The sequence below is a fragment of the Corylus avellana genome, chromosome ca3 (genome assembly GCF_901000735.1).
Source record: "Corylus avellana chromosome ca3, CavTom2PMs-1.0".
Classification (NCBI taxonomy): domain Eukaryota; kingdom Viridiplantae; phylum Streptophyta; class Magnoliopsida; order Fagales; family Betulaceae; genus Corylus; species Corylus avellana.
In genome coordinates this window covers 25,655,320-25,670,504 of record NC_081543.1, presented here as the reverse complement: position 1 = coordinate 25,670,504, position 15,185 = coordinate 25,655,320, and the positions used below count along the sequence as shown (strand labels likewise).

At 42.3% G+C, this 15,185-nt stretch overlaps 1 protein-coding gene across 1 annotated transcript in view; it reads right to left on the bottom strand.

The window, feature by feature from the left end:
• LOC132174857 (E4 SUMO-protein ligase PIAL1-like) overlaps positions 1 to 14,827 on the bottom strand; it is a gene marked incomplete at its 5' end in the record, with an annotated part of 38,053 nt that extends 23,226 nt beyond the window's left edge. Inside the window, 11 exon segments of the mRNA XM_059586576.1 lie at positions 8,114 to 8,165; positions 8,329 to 8,430; positions 8,510 to 8,594; positions 8,719 to 8,767; positions 8,853 to 8,920; positions 12,592 to 12,663; positions 12,741 to 12,792; positions 13,503 to 13,585; positions 13,679 to 13,744; positions 14,398 to 14,463; positions 14,755 to 14,827. Of these exon segments, the coding sequence (XP_059442559.1) occupies positions 8,114 to 8,165; positions 8,329 to 8,430; positions 8,510 to 8,594; positions 8,719 to 8,767; positions 8,853 to 8,920; positions 12,592 to 12,663; positions 12,741 to 12,792; positions 13,503 to 13,585; positions 13,679 to 13,744; positions 14,398 to 14,463; positions 14,755 to 14,827 (768 nt within the window).
• Positions 14,828 to 15,185: the final 358 nt, after the last annotated feature.

Genomic DNA, 15,185 nt, shown 5'->3' with positions numbered 1-15,185 from the left:
CCTTAATGCCTATCTACCCAAACTTAAAGCGCCTAGCGGACTTTGGCTTTAGAGAAGGCCCAGACCCAAAACCCTTTAAACCTTCCAGGCTTTTTAAGCCAGCCCTAATCCGTTTTCTTAAAGGAATTCCTTTAAACCGTGTCAGAAAGCCTTCCAACAACCCAGTAAGAACCCGGCCCATCTCAGAATGAAAAAACCCTAAGAAATGTTTGACCCATCGCTTGACAAAAATGCCCCTCATCTTCTTCGAAAAGCCAGCCGCCATCGAAGAATGCTTCTCTAGATCAAAACAATCCACCGCTGGCCACTGATCAAACCCGCCATTCCCCTCCTCAGAATGCGTCGTCACCTGGAGAAGATACATACAAATCGAAGACCACCCATTCAACTCGAAGCAAGGCTTCGATTGTAACACCTCCGCAAAAGAACAACCCTCAGAAACTCCCGCAGCAGCATCAACCCATGCGGTCTTGGACTGCTTAGTCTACATCCTCAGCAAAGAGAGGGGCCCGGTCTCCACAAACCCATTCTTACCTTCAAGGGGAGCCAACACAAGACGCAGCTGGCCCGCAAATCGACGCCAACCCCGCCCATAACGGCCCTCTGGGAGCCACAAGACTAATTTACAACCACCCTCCGCATAGACGGACACCTCCAGGAATCTTCCTGCTTTCAAAGACCAATTAACCTACATCATTAATTCCGTGAGCTCAGCCCCTGACCCATCATCAGCAGACACTCCCGATAAACCCAATTCCAAGGACCCAGCCTCCCTCTAGCTAAAACCTTCAGCTCCGGCCTCTAAACCTCCACTTGCCCTTTTGCACAAAGCCCAAGACTTCCAGCATATTTTGCTGTCTTAGGTTGAGAGTTTGAATGAATCCCTTGTTGGAGCTTCCTCAACGATATCTGACTTACACCTCGAAGCTCCATCAATCTGAAGTAACATGCTCGCAAGAGATCCATTCGAACTCAATGGAGAAACTTTTATCTCCTCGGAAGAGTGACCCGTCTCCATACTCTTACTCGTACCCGCTCCAGAACCCAACGCACCATCTTGAATTTTCTCCTTGCCAACAAGTTTGGGTATATACCTTCAGTTATTGACCGCAACACCACTATGTCTAAGCCCATTATCGTTCAATTTATTGGCTTCCACATTTACTACTTTAACGGTTTGTGGGTCTTGGTGATAAAAAGAGCCATTGGGTTGGATATCTTGTTCTACCCCTTTGTTTTTTTTCTTTTTTGATAAGTAATGATGATATAAAAAGCGCAAAGGGGCGCAACCCACATATATGGGAAGTATAAACAGAGAGTGCCTAGGAGGGAGAGAAATGAAAAGGAAAATCAGAGAAACTAATCACTAAAGGAGCTAGCCAAGCGGCCGTCCAAGAGTAAAGAGTAAAGAAGAAAAATGAGTTAATTCCTCTATGGTCCTAGTGGAATTTTCAAAACATCTAGCATTTCTTTCATTCCAAATACACCACATAAGACATAGAGGGATCATCTTCCACACAACCGCACTTCGAGATCGCCCTCCCGACCACCAGCTATCAAACAAGGCCCTCACCCTGCAAGGCATGACCCAATGCAACCCAAACCGCTTAAAAATCGTGCCAAAGAGTACTTGCGAGCTCACAGTGGAGAAGAAGATGATCGACTGACTCTCCGGTCTTCTTGCACATACAATACCACTCCACTACCACTATATTCCTCTTACGCAGCGTATCATGAGTCAAAATTTTGCCTAGGGCCGCAGTCCACCCAAAAAAAGCCACTCGTTGAGGTGCCTTAGTACGCCAGATGCTCTTCCAAGGAAACTCCTCTTGATTAGAAATGGACAAGGCCTTGTAGAACAACTTAACCTCGAACTTGCCCTTCTTGGACGAAGACCAGCAAATACGATCTACACTGCCTAGGGAAACCTTGCAAGAATACAACCGATCAAAAAAAGGAGAAACCAAATCCATCTCCCAATCTTGGACCGATCGAAGAAAAATGACATCCCATTCAACAATCCCATTCCTCCCAACAAAATTATCCTTCACCCAAGCTTCTTTGTGTCTGGCGATACTGAATAAAGACGGGAAGGCTTGCTTCAAAGAATTGTCCCCACACCAAATATCATGCCAGAATCGAACTTTCGAACCCTCCCCCACCTCAAACCGAATACCTTTGGCAAAAAAATTCCACCCTTTATGAATATGCTTCCATAGACCCACACCATGAGAACCCGAAACCTCCTTCGTGCACCACCCACCTTCTTGGTCTTCATACTTAGCTTTGATTAGCTTACACCAAAGAGCCCCGTTCTCATTTGCGTATTTCCAAAGCCATTTCCCCAAAAGAGCTTGATTAAACTGGTGCAACTTCCAAATGCCAAGACCACCAAAGCGTAGAGGGGGGCAAACTTGGTTCCAACTTACAAGATGCAACTTAGGCTCATCTCCCATACCTCCTCACAAGAAATCTCTTTGGACTTTCTCAATCCTTTTAGCTACGCTAATAGGAATCGGAAACAGAGACAAAAAGTAAGTCGGAAGATTAGCCAAAGTGCTCTTAATGAGAGTTAAACGACCTCCTTTAGAAAGATACATTCTCTTCCAACCTGCCATCTGACGCTCCATCTTTTCTATTACTTCATTCCACATAACTGTATCCTTATACGGCGCCCCAAGAGGGAGACCCAAATACTTCATAGGCAACTCGGCAACACTACACCCAAGGATATTAGCTAAAACCCCAATGTTCTCCACCTCACCAATGGCCACAATCTTTGACTTTCCCAGATTCACTCTCAAACCCGAAACAGCTTCAAAACATAAGAGAATGAGATGAACATACCAGATTTGCTCGATAGAATCTTCACAAAAAATCAAAGTATCATCTGCGAATAAAGAATGGGAGACCATCAACTCTGACAAGACCCTATTTCCCACCGAGAAATCAGTCAAAAGGCCTTGGTCAACCGTCGCATTCACCATCTTACTCAAAGCCTCCATAACAAGCACAAACAATAACGGAGAGAGAGGATCCCCTTGCCGGATTCCCCTCGAACTGTTAAAGAACCCTTCTGGAGAACCATTCACGAGGATGGAGAATCTTACCGTCTTAATACACCACTCTATCCAAGCCCTCCACCTCTCGCCAAAACCACATCAATGCAGCAAATACAAAACAAAGTCCCAATTTACATGGTCATAGGCCTTTTTCAAATCCAATTTACAAAGAACACCTGGCACCCCTGATTTCATGCGACTATCCACACATTCATTTGCAATGAGAACGGAATCTAGGATTTGCCGACCCCCAATAAAAGCATTTTGAGAATAGGAAATGACCTTACCCAAAACAGTTTTCAACCTATTGGCAAGAACCTTAGACACAATTTTATACACCCCTCCCACCAGGCTAATGGGCTGAAAGTCCTTCATCTCCACCGCATCCGCCTTTTTCGGAATCAAGGAAATAAAAGTTGCATTCAAGCTCTTCACCAGTTGATGTCTACGATGGAACTCTGAGAAAACCGCCATAACATCTTGTTTAATAACACCCCAGCAAGCTTGAAAAAAAGCCATCTGGACCCAGAGCCTTATCCCCATCCATACCTTTTACCACCTCCCAAACCTCATTTTCCTCAAAATCTCTTTTTAACCACCTATTATCCTCCTCATCGATGGACAAAAAGGGCTGGTTATCCATTCTAGGGCGCCAAGTGCTTTGTTCCGAATATTGGCTTTGGTAATACTGCACTATATGATCTTTTACCTCAACTGGATCACCGAATAAAACGCCATTAATACGGAGCACTTCCACATGATTGTACCTTCGATGAGAATTAGCCATCTTGTGGAAGAAGCGAGTATTCCGATCCCCCTCCTTCAGCCACAAAGCTCTCGATTTTTGGCGCCAATGAATTTCTTCACACAACAAGGTATTCTCCAAATCTTTCAACTTGTCCGCCTTCCGGATCTTCTCCTCCAGATCTAAGCCTCTCGATTCTGCCAACTCATCCAACTCCTGGATACCTCCCAACAACTCCTTCTTTTTCCTCCCAACATCCCCAAAGACCTCCTCATTCCACTTTTTCAAATCCACTTTAAGGGATTTCAGTTTATTAGCAAGCACAAAACTAGGTAAACCCTCAAACGAATATGACCCCCACCAAGAAGCAACCTTATCAACAAAGCCCTCTGCTTTAAGCCACATATTTTCAAATTTAAAACCCTTCTTACCTCCACAGGGAGTCCCATAGTCCAGTAATAAAGGGAAGTGATCGGATAGCAATCGTTGAAGTCTTCTTTGTGATACTGCTGGGTAGTGATCTTCCCAATCCGAGAATAGCAAGAACCAGTCAATCCTCAACCAACTCTCATTTTCTTGATTATTGGCCCAAGTAAATTGACTTCCCATCATCGGAATATACACCAAATTATTCTCTGAAATGAAGTCCGAGAAATCCATCATGCCCAAAGAATAGTAAGAAACATTGGAGCGCTCACTAGGAAAATCCCCGCCAAAACACCAAGGGACCTCCCACACCCTCATTAAACCGGCCAGCTCTTCCCAAAGTGCCCTTCTCTCCACTTCCTCATTCGGCCCATACACTCCCCCAAACACCCAAACCCAACTATCCTCCACATTTTGAAAAGAGCAAACCAAAGTGAAATGCCCCACACAATCCTCCTTACACTCACTACCCTCCTATCCCACATCATTAACATCCCCCCCGACGAACCATTAGAACCTTTATACTTCCACCCCACATGTTGACCTCCCCAAAGACTATGTATCACCTCTCGGGAGATAGTCTCCATCTTAGTCTCAATCAAGCACACTATATCTACCTTCCATTCTTTCAAAGGACCCCTAATGCGCAACCTTTTTTTGAGGGCATTCAACCCTCTCACATTCCATACTACGATATTAAGCTTCATGATCCACCAAAGCGACCCTATCACATTCCTCAATCTCTTCAAGTCCTTTGAGTGCAGGAACATGGGCAGAAACACCTCCCAAATCAGAATCGTACTGCATTCTAGAAGCTTCAATAGCTTTGAACAAAACCTCCAAGTCCTCCTCCTTCCCCTCATCAGAAACACCAATTTTTGGATAAAATTTGAGGCAGTTTTCAACTACCCAGCTGGATGAAATCGTGTCTGACCCTAACTACTCCAACCCTACTGTCTCAGAAATTTTGTCCCCATCCATACCTGAAACAGACTCCAAGCACTCCAATTCCGCTGTTTGATCCAAACTTTCCTGTCCAAATTGAACCAGCGGACCCAATCTCCTTTCCTCCCCCCGACGAGCCTGCTGAGCCCAACCCCCCACGGCTAACTCAACCTTCCGGCAAGAGGGACTCCCCCTCAGAAACTAACATGTGGCCAAAAACATACCCTCCCCAGCCTCGCTAGTCTCCATAGTCCTCTCTGGCGACCTCTGATGATCCTCCGGCGACAGAAGCGTCTCCGGCACCCTCTGAGAATTTTCCGGCGTCGGTCCAAGGAGCCCCTTCAACTGCCCAGACGCCGAAACTGAGGCTTCTAGCGAGCCCACCCAAGTCTCGTCCCTTCTCTGCAGCCCATCCTTCCTCCTCTTATTGTCAACAGAGTTTTCCCTTTACCAGTGAGCTGAGTCTCCTCCACCGGGCTTACGGGAAATTTTTGGCTTGAGTTCTTTCCGGCCAAGAAACCGATAGCACCCTCCGCAGAATTGCCGACAGACACCCTAGGAATCCTTTCTGTCGCTGACCTAGTCCCTCCTCCCCCTGTAAGCTCTTTGTTGGCCAACGACAAACACGCCGGTGAAGGCATGAGAGATCGCGACCCAGTCGTGACATTCTCAGAGGCCGCCGTTAAGGCCAACCTAACTTGAGAATTAAGACCAACTTGAGCTGGGCTGAAACTACAGCCCACGCCTGAGCCCACGACCCCTTTGGGCTTAAACATCACCTTCTTCTTCACCTTCAGCCTGCTATTGGCCTTTATTGTTTTTCCTCCCGGCCCAATTTTCTCCTTCTCTTTCAATACAGCCTTCCACTGACTAGCATCTTCCTTATCTCCCGGCCCAAGTCCACTGAGCTTCATCTGATTAAACACCTTGTTGATCTTACACATCCCCACGTCACATTCCCTCTTCAGACGTCTCAACAACTCCTTCACGTTGAGGAGCTCAATATCTACCTCAGAGTAGGTCTGCCCAACATGGTACCCCATCCCCTCCCGTCCCTTCATGCAATCAGAGACTGACAACGGCACAGACTTCTCCGCCGGCTTTGCTGACCTCACCGAAACTATTGGCAAGATCTCCACGCAACCTCCAATTTTCGTACCATTCACGCCACCCTCTACCGAACCTCGAACAGACTTCACTGACCAGAAAGATTTCGTCGGCACCGTAACAGACTCCATCGGAACCCCCCCCCCCCCCGGAACCTCCCTAAGCCATCGCCGAAACATGGGTCTTCTTCTTCGGACATAAGGTCTTCTTGTCATAACCTCGCCGACCCTGTTCTTGACAAACTTTGCAAGCTTCCTGGGTTGCCTTCGACGACAGTCTCACTGTCTCCGCGTAGCTTCTCTGCTTCTTTAGCTCCTTTTCTCCCCTAATCTCTCTATACTCACCGATCACTCGGTGTTCACGAAGAGAGGAATTAGCTGCTTGCATTTCCTTGATGAAGCGATCCCACCCAAACCCACGACGTCCTTCCGGAATGATGATCGAGCCACACCTTCTTCTTCCATCGAATTCCTCCACTGTCAGGAAGCATCCATGCCTATTAGAGCACTTCTGAGCAATAATTCTAGGGTATCCAGCTCTGGATTGATCCCAGAATACTTCAGAATTGTCCATTGCCACCAAATCATCCACTATGCGCACCATCCAGGCTAGCTCATCCTTTTTTAGAAAGATGGACCTTTTGATTCTGTTGCTCCTATCAAAAATCACCAATGTCTTTGTTAATGGGCTTCAGCCCACAATACCCTTCGTCCCAACTACATGCGAGGCCAACTCTGCCGAATCCTTTCCCAATGTCTTTCCAAGTCTTTCCAAGAATCAATCCACTTTCCTTTTAAGTGCAACCAACCAATTCCTCACAGGTCGTAATTCAAGTACTTGACCCCATTCAACCGACAAGATCTTCAAGCTGTCATCACCTCCTTTATTTCCATGAATGCTAAGTAACGCCTTCAGCTCAATCCCTCCATATACATCCTCCCTTTTCCATATTTGCTCCATCATATTACCCACTCTACCCCTGCCTCGAATAGTCTAATTACTAAGACTGCCCCTTCTCTACCAAAGCGTCAACATACAATCTCCTTCCTTGAACCACCACTAAGTCCTTCAATGTTTGATGCGGCAAAAACCAACTCAATCCATTCGTCTTTGAACCACCATACTCCTTTCAAGAAACCATGCCCCTACTCCGATCGTCTACAGCTGAATCAAAAAACGCTACCACCTTTCTCAACACAACCACAAATTCGATCCACCCTCTACCTTCTTGTCCCTCTAGAACAACAATGAAGCCACGCCACCCTCTTCCATATTCCATCAACGCCAGTACCGCCCATAGCTATTCGTCCACCTCAGCATATAAGCTGTACTTCCAATCTAGCAAGCTGGAATAACAAAAATGATTTGACACATACCTAGAAAATGTGTGCTTTATTCTGATCAGGAGCACATTTGCGCTTAGCACTTTGCAACTAGGATCCATCAGGCCCCACACTTAAGTGCCCCTAATGCTTGTAACAACACTAACCTTTTATCGACACTGACGCTTATGCAGATTTATCTCCTTCTGCCCCGCCCCTCCCTTCAAGGTTGATACGGGACGCAAAGTTCCCAAAGGTTGACACCTTGGGTGTCCCCATTAATTGAAAGAGTCAAAGTTGACAATTTGTTTCTTATCACTATGTTTACGAAGTTCTATCTCCTCAGTAATTAGTATATTAACAGCATGCGAACAAGATTAGTACCTTTTCGTTTGTTCATATGTTTATAATTTTCCTATTTGTTCATATTCTTATACAAAGGGAATAAAATGAAGAGCTCCAAAAAGTAGTAAAACATCAAGTTCTAAGCAACAAATATGGTATACCTTATTGGGCAATGAAGTGATATTCGCGATGGTCCCTCAACTATGTCAGGATCTAACATCCAAAAAAACAGAGAAAGGAGATAATCATGCAATAAATATCAATATAGTGTCAAGGAAAGAAGTTCTACATGGTGCAAATCAATAAATTTTGTGAAACTACTAGAAACACAAAATTAATAACGCAAAATGTCTCTACTTCTACATTTTAGGCATACCTGAATCAACTGCAGCTACAGCGGGCTGCACATAATCATGTAGCACCGGAGTTTCAGATGATGAAATCACACTCATGAAGGCAACAACAATAACATAATGACCTTAAAAATGATGAGAATTTCTGTTAGAGCTGGATGAGTATCACACTTTAGACAAAAAAAGATTTGTGTTCAAGCTTACCATTAAACTGGCCTACAGCTTGAAGAAGATTTGTTCCATATTTAAGAATTGGAGTCACATTTGTTGGAAACTGTGGTCCAGTTTCCTGATAAAGGGGGAAAAGAACACAAGCAGAGATATGAGTTATCAGATCAAGCCTATGCTACAATCAGCACCAAATGCTGTCATATGCATAAAGTTATCCACAAAGTAAATGGAATTGCACAAACCATTAGAACATTAGTCCTTCTGTCTACGGGATTTCCATTCAGAAGAAAGCTACAGAATTTAAAAGAAATGTTTTCAGAATAAATAGATAATAACTCTAGTATATTAAAAACAAAAAGGAAAAAATAAGTCATACTTCACTTTGGGAGGACTTATAATGCATGCAGATGTCTCTATGTTGTCTGTTTGTGCTACAAATAACCACTGCAAGCAAAACATAATGTAACAATTACAAACTGAGATTTAAAAAATGACTTATAAAAAAGTTTTCCAAATTCATGATAATAAGAAAAAACATAGTAAATGGGGAAAAAGAAAAGAAAGAAAGAAAAAAAAAAAAAAAAGCACATATAGACAAAACACTGCAAATGTATGATCAGAAATAATGGCACAAATCCATAGATTGAATCTAAATGAATGGACATTACCAATGTAAAAAGCTAGAATAGTACACAGAAGTCAAGTTATCATGCATGTTGTTGACAAATATTAGAATACATATAGAAATAGATCAGGGCAATAACAGACATAACAAACACATACACAACTATATACCAACATACATAGAAGATGCAGTGTGGGGTTCAACTCAATTTGTTTCAAAGAGAGAAATGACCCCATTTTGGGGGTTGGGGTGGGGGTGTTCAACAAATTCCAGTCAACAATGGGGGTGAAAAAAAAAATTGAGAAGTAATGTCATTCATTAATAATGCAAAGGGGGCAACCCTAGTACACAGAATATATACAAGAGAAAAACCTCCCTAATGATATAAAGAAGAACAGAAATCCACAAATTTAGTAAAGTTAGAAAAGTGAGAAAAACTTTTTTTTTGATAAGTATTGTTGTATATATCAAAAAAGCGCAATGCGCCTCTAGGTACACAAAAAGTATACATAGAAAAACCCGCAATAACCCACAAAAACCAAAGCCATAAAAGAACCCTAGACCCCAAAAGAAGCCTAAAAAAACCTTGAAACCCAACACACATAACAGCCCTAATCTCCCAAGGCAAGCCTAAACCACCCAACCTTTGACCCTACTAGAGCCACATCTATTAGCCTCAAAATTAATGGAGCATTCCAAATTTTTGAGCTCCCTCTTCCCCTTAAAATTTGAAACAGAAACCTCATCTTCACGGTACTGATCCCTCTTCAATGACTGAAAAAAATATTCAAAAGTCTTTTCTCGTCACCCCCAAAGGTCAATCCCAAAGTGGGAGTGCATTCCATCGCGTCAAGCAACCCCTCAGAATATCCCTCCAACCCCACCACCGGAATGTCCGCCACAACCTCGGCCAGCAACTTCTTATTCTCATTCAGCTTCTTACCTATATACTCCTTCACTCTCCGAGAATACCCCAGCTGAGACTTAGAACAGAAGAATAAATCTGTGTTCCACTCTCCGTCATACCAAGGTGGGAGAGGCAAAATCTCATACCTAGCTCAGTTGCCCCTAAGGAAGAACCACCAGAAAACCCCCCTACCATCGAGATTGTATGATTTGCTTGTTGATGCATCCCCAAGACCCGCAACAGAACCCAGTTCCAACACCTCACCTGCGGGAGACTCTAGATCCGGACCCAAATGAAAAGGCCTAACCTTCTTCCACTTAAAACCAGCCCTCATCTTTCAACCACAATAAGATTTGGGCTTTAAGCCCAGCTCAGTAGACAGGACCCAATCCACATCAGCCCTATTATTTTCAAGAACCCTCTTCAACTTTCGCAATACCCTCATCGTCTTCCTCCCTGAAGCGCCGCTTGCCTGAGCAGGTCTCCTAACTAGCCCAGCCTTCTCCTTCTTAGGCGACGCACCATTCTTAAGCTCGACACAGTTTACTGGTGATCTCGTCTCCTCTCCACCCTTCACCAACTTAGAATAACCTACCATCGGAACCAGGTCTAACTAATTCACTGACATCGGATTCGCTCCACCAGGAGTCTCGAATAGCACTGCTGCATAGGTCCAAGTAGACGAAATACCACCACTGCCTGCAATAACTCCAGAGACCACCGGCCGGTCCTTTGCAACAATGAGCCCTAGCAAGTGCCGTAGTTCGCCTACGAAACGATGCCAACCCCATCCTCCACAGCCCTCAGGCAACCAAATAATCCCTTTCCGGCCCCCCTCAACAAAAACTGCCACCTCTAAAAACCGACCAGCCATGTTGCTACCCTTACGGACCATCAAAACCGCCACCTCCTCCCAAAAAGATTTAGCAAAATTCTCCTTCCCCTGAGACAACAGCGCCTCCTCCATTGTGTTCACCAACCAATCCGAGCACCGAATCCCTAGCAAAATAGATCCACCAAAACCTTTTCGCCTCTCTTCCAATCGAATCTCTGACTTACCTGGTTTCACCGAGAAAGAGAAAAAGTTAGCTTCCACCGTAAAACAACGCTCCATTTCAGCCTAAATGATCGCATCTCACGAAACTAGAAAACGATCTGTAGCGGGACGCGCCTACACGCGCCACCACTAGAGGAGAAAGGAGAGGAGCCTCAATACTGAAATAAGTTAAGCAAGCTATTTGCTAAAAAAAAAAGTGAGAAAAACTATACGCCCTTGTCCATATATAAAGCATTTTGACCAATATGTTCTTGAGCTCTTCCACCACCATCTCACGATCTTCAAAACATCTTGCATTTCGCTCTCTCCAAATATGCCACATTAAGCATAAAGGGGACATCCTCCAAACAGCTAAATTTGAATGACTTCCCAGCTGACCTCGCACACAATCCAACAACTCCCCTTCTAGGCATAATAACCCATTCAACTCTGAAAAGGCAAAAAATACTCCAAAATTCTCTAGCCACTTCACAATGGAGAAGATGATGATCTATAGATTCTCCACTCCTTTTACACATGCAACACCAGTCCACCACTATTAATTTTCTCTTCCTCAAGTTATCCAATGTCAGAATCTTTCCAAGAGCCACCATCCACACAAAGAAACTCACTCTCAATGGAACTTGTACTCTCCAAATACTCTTCCAAGGAAAAGATTAACCCCCCCAATCTAGATAATTCTTCCTCCTCTTTGAAGGATTCCACCATATACGATTCTCACTACCTTGTCTCAATTTGAGAAAATATCATAAAATGCAATCACGCATCACTTCCCAATCTTGTACGGATCTAATAAAAGATAAGTTCCATTGGAGATTCCCATTCAAAACCTGCATATTATCCGCAACCTACACCTCCTTACAACAAGCTATACTAACAACTCGGTAAAAGACTTTTTTAGTGGTTGATCCACACCATAAATCATACCATTACCTAAGCTTAGTTCCATCTCCCACTTCATACCTGGCGAACCTCAAAAAATATCTTCACCCCCTCCTAATATGTTTCCACACTCCAACTTCAAAGGGTCCCTCTACCTCCTTAGTGCACCAACCTTCATTCATACTATCATATTTTGTTTCCACCACCAGTTCCACAAAGCCATAACCACTTACCCAACAATGCTTCATTAAGCTAAATTAAGTTTCTTACCCCCAATCGACCGGTTTGCTTCGGAGAACAAATCTTTGACCAATTAACTAAATGGAACTTAAACTCCTTATTGATACCTCCCCATAAAAAGTCTCGCTGAAGTTTCTCAATCCTATTGGCCACACAAATTGGAATAAGAAACAACAACAAATATGTGGGCAAATTGGAAAATGTACTTTTTGATTAGGGTCAGCCTACCTCCCTTTGAAAAATAGAGCCTCTTCCAACCAGTCAACCGCCTTTTCATTGTTTCTACAATGCTGCTCCATATACAACTAGACTTATAGGGTGCATCCAATGGGGATGAATAAAAAATTTTGAAAAAAAAAAAATTGTATTGTCCCCTAATTCAGATTAATTCAGCAGATGCTTACAATTTTTTCTTTAGGAGAGTGTGGCGTATTCTTTGAAATATGGATATCAGTCAGGTATGCCCCATATCCAGGCTACATTGAAAACAAAAATAGATTAGAATGTGCTTCAAAATAATAAAAGAAAATCAAGCTTAGGGAAAAGAAGCCACCTTGACTTCAAGAGAAGCAAGTATATGGCCCATCTTCATTCGTGGGTAGAACCTGCACACACACTCGCACAAACAGACACACACACACAGATCATTAACCATCCAATTAAGAAATTACAATGACTCAACATCCTACCATGTCAACACATTCTAAACCAGTGGTCCAGTTAAGAAATCAACTTTCAAATCTTGGCCTACCTTACAACTTTTCAGTTGGAATTCCCCGCAACATCCATTTGGTTGACATAAAGAGTTAAAATCAATATAAACCAGACAGTAATATCCCTATTATATTGAAAACTGTGTGTAACTTGAGTAAAACAAAGTCACAGTAACATCCTTACTGACCAAAGTCATGGTTTGACTTGGGTTTTACTTTCACCCACACCACCTTAGTCAGACCCTATACCAGCACCAGCACGATCATCGTTTAAAAAAAAAAAAAAAGGATCCCTACTCTTATGAGCCAAAGCTGTCGGTATTTATATATGGCAGTAATTGCTTAGACATAAAAGGGTAACTAAAGAAGTCAGAATGTATATCTTCTTTGTCATTGCTTAAGTGGAAAAAGTCTACCTACTCCAAGTAAAACTCAAATTTCTAACTCAGTATGGTTCCATTTTGGGGCTTCAGCTTCAAGTATCATACCATAATTTTAAAATGAAAGCTTAAATTGGAGTGTACTAATAATTGTTGCCATAAAGCTTTGTAGTCGCATTATATATACAATAAGTATTTGTGCAGTGCAAAGCATGTTCCTACCTCTCCATAATTAGACTAATAGAAGAAAGAGAATCACTGGGTTCTGTGTTAATATCTCCCGGACTAGAGAAGCTTTTCCTTATCTGTAGATCAGAAAGAAAACTATTAGCTAGAGATATTACAACAAAAAGCCATAAACTGAATATACATTATAAGAACAACATTTGATAGCAAACCTCATTAGCTAGTGTGAAAAGTTCTTCAGTCTCCTTTTCTAAAAACCAACCAATCTTACAAGCATTCTGACACACAAAAAAAAAAAAAAAAAAAATCATTAGGAGCAAAAAAAATTTTGATAAGTAATGTAGTAAAAAACTCATTAGGAAAAAATTGTAAGAGAACACCCACAAAATTTTGAATCGATACTATTTACCTAACATTCCTAAAGACATCTCTTAAGGTAAAAAGGGAGAAACAAAAACAAAATATATTAAGCTTGAATCCTAAAGGATCTATATTAAACAACAATTTTTTGTTGATAAGTAACCGAAATATCATTAAAAAGCGCAACTCGGGGACATAGGTTCCTATATACAAGAGGAACACCTAACTAGAAAGAAGTTCTGAATGAGTGAAACACAAGCACAAGGAAAGCCTATTAATAATATGAATGTTTCATTCTATCCAAGAAAAGTCACAATTACTTTATCCAAACATTCTTAAAATTCCCATCCTGCACATCATAGAGCAAAATATCCCACATTACTCCTTACAACTAAGAAAATAACTAAGCATGTCCATTTTTGCAATAATGTAAAAGGCGCCTCATAAAAAAAACAATCCACTCCAAACATTGAAACTGTTTCCAACATGCAAAACATTGTGAGGGACTAAGGAGATTGATATCATTACTGAAAATTCAAATTAGCGATCAATGGCTGCATTTAACTCATACCTTCACAGAGACCATAAGCACCATGATAGCCGCCTCTAATAGGGGATCATTTCTACGCTTGCATGCCTACACACCATCACATTAAAAAATAAGAACACCACCATGTTTTCAAATATAAATTCATAGATAAACAAACAAAGAGAAACAACGTGTTAATAATCCTCAATAGACACAAAAACATGACCCTAGGGGATGTTTGTCAGTTTGCAATGCCTAGGAGCATTCACTCTCGAGGCCCAAGGCATGTAGTCACATTTGGCTATGTAGTCCATAGGCATAACAGGTCTCCAAAGGACCAAAAAAGGTAAAAGACAACAAAAATTAAGAACTTGACATCCAATAGGAAGACAAAAATACCTGCTTGAACAGAACAGGCAAATCTTGAGCTATGGGCGGGACCTCATCATTTGCAACTGCATAATCGAGACCCCTGTTTTTGTCAAAGTAAATCTAGTCAAGTACAGCAATGACAATAAAACTAATAAGGTTGATGATGATGACAATGACGACGATGTTTATAACATTGACAATAGCTCCAACTTGTAATGACAATTATACCACTCACAAGAAGAGAAACCATAATTTTAGGGCCTATGGGATAGAGAAAAAGGCATGATGCAGTCAACAAGGATGAGATAACAATATTGCACAAAGAACATTGTTGGAGACGAGCATAATAGAGTATGAAACAAATAAAACGATATAAAAGGAAAATGAGATACATCAAGTACTGTTAGTAATGTAGTCGTCAAAGCTCATCGCTTTGATTAAATTTTCATTCATTGCTA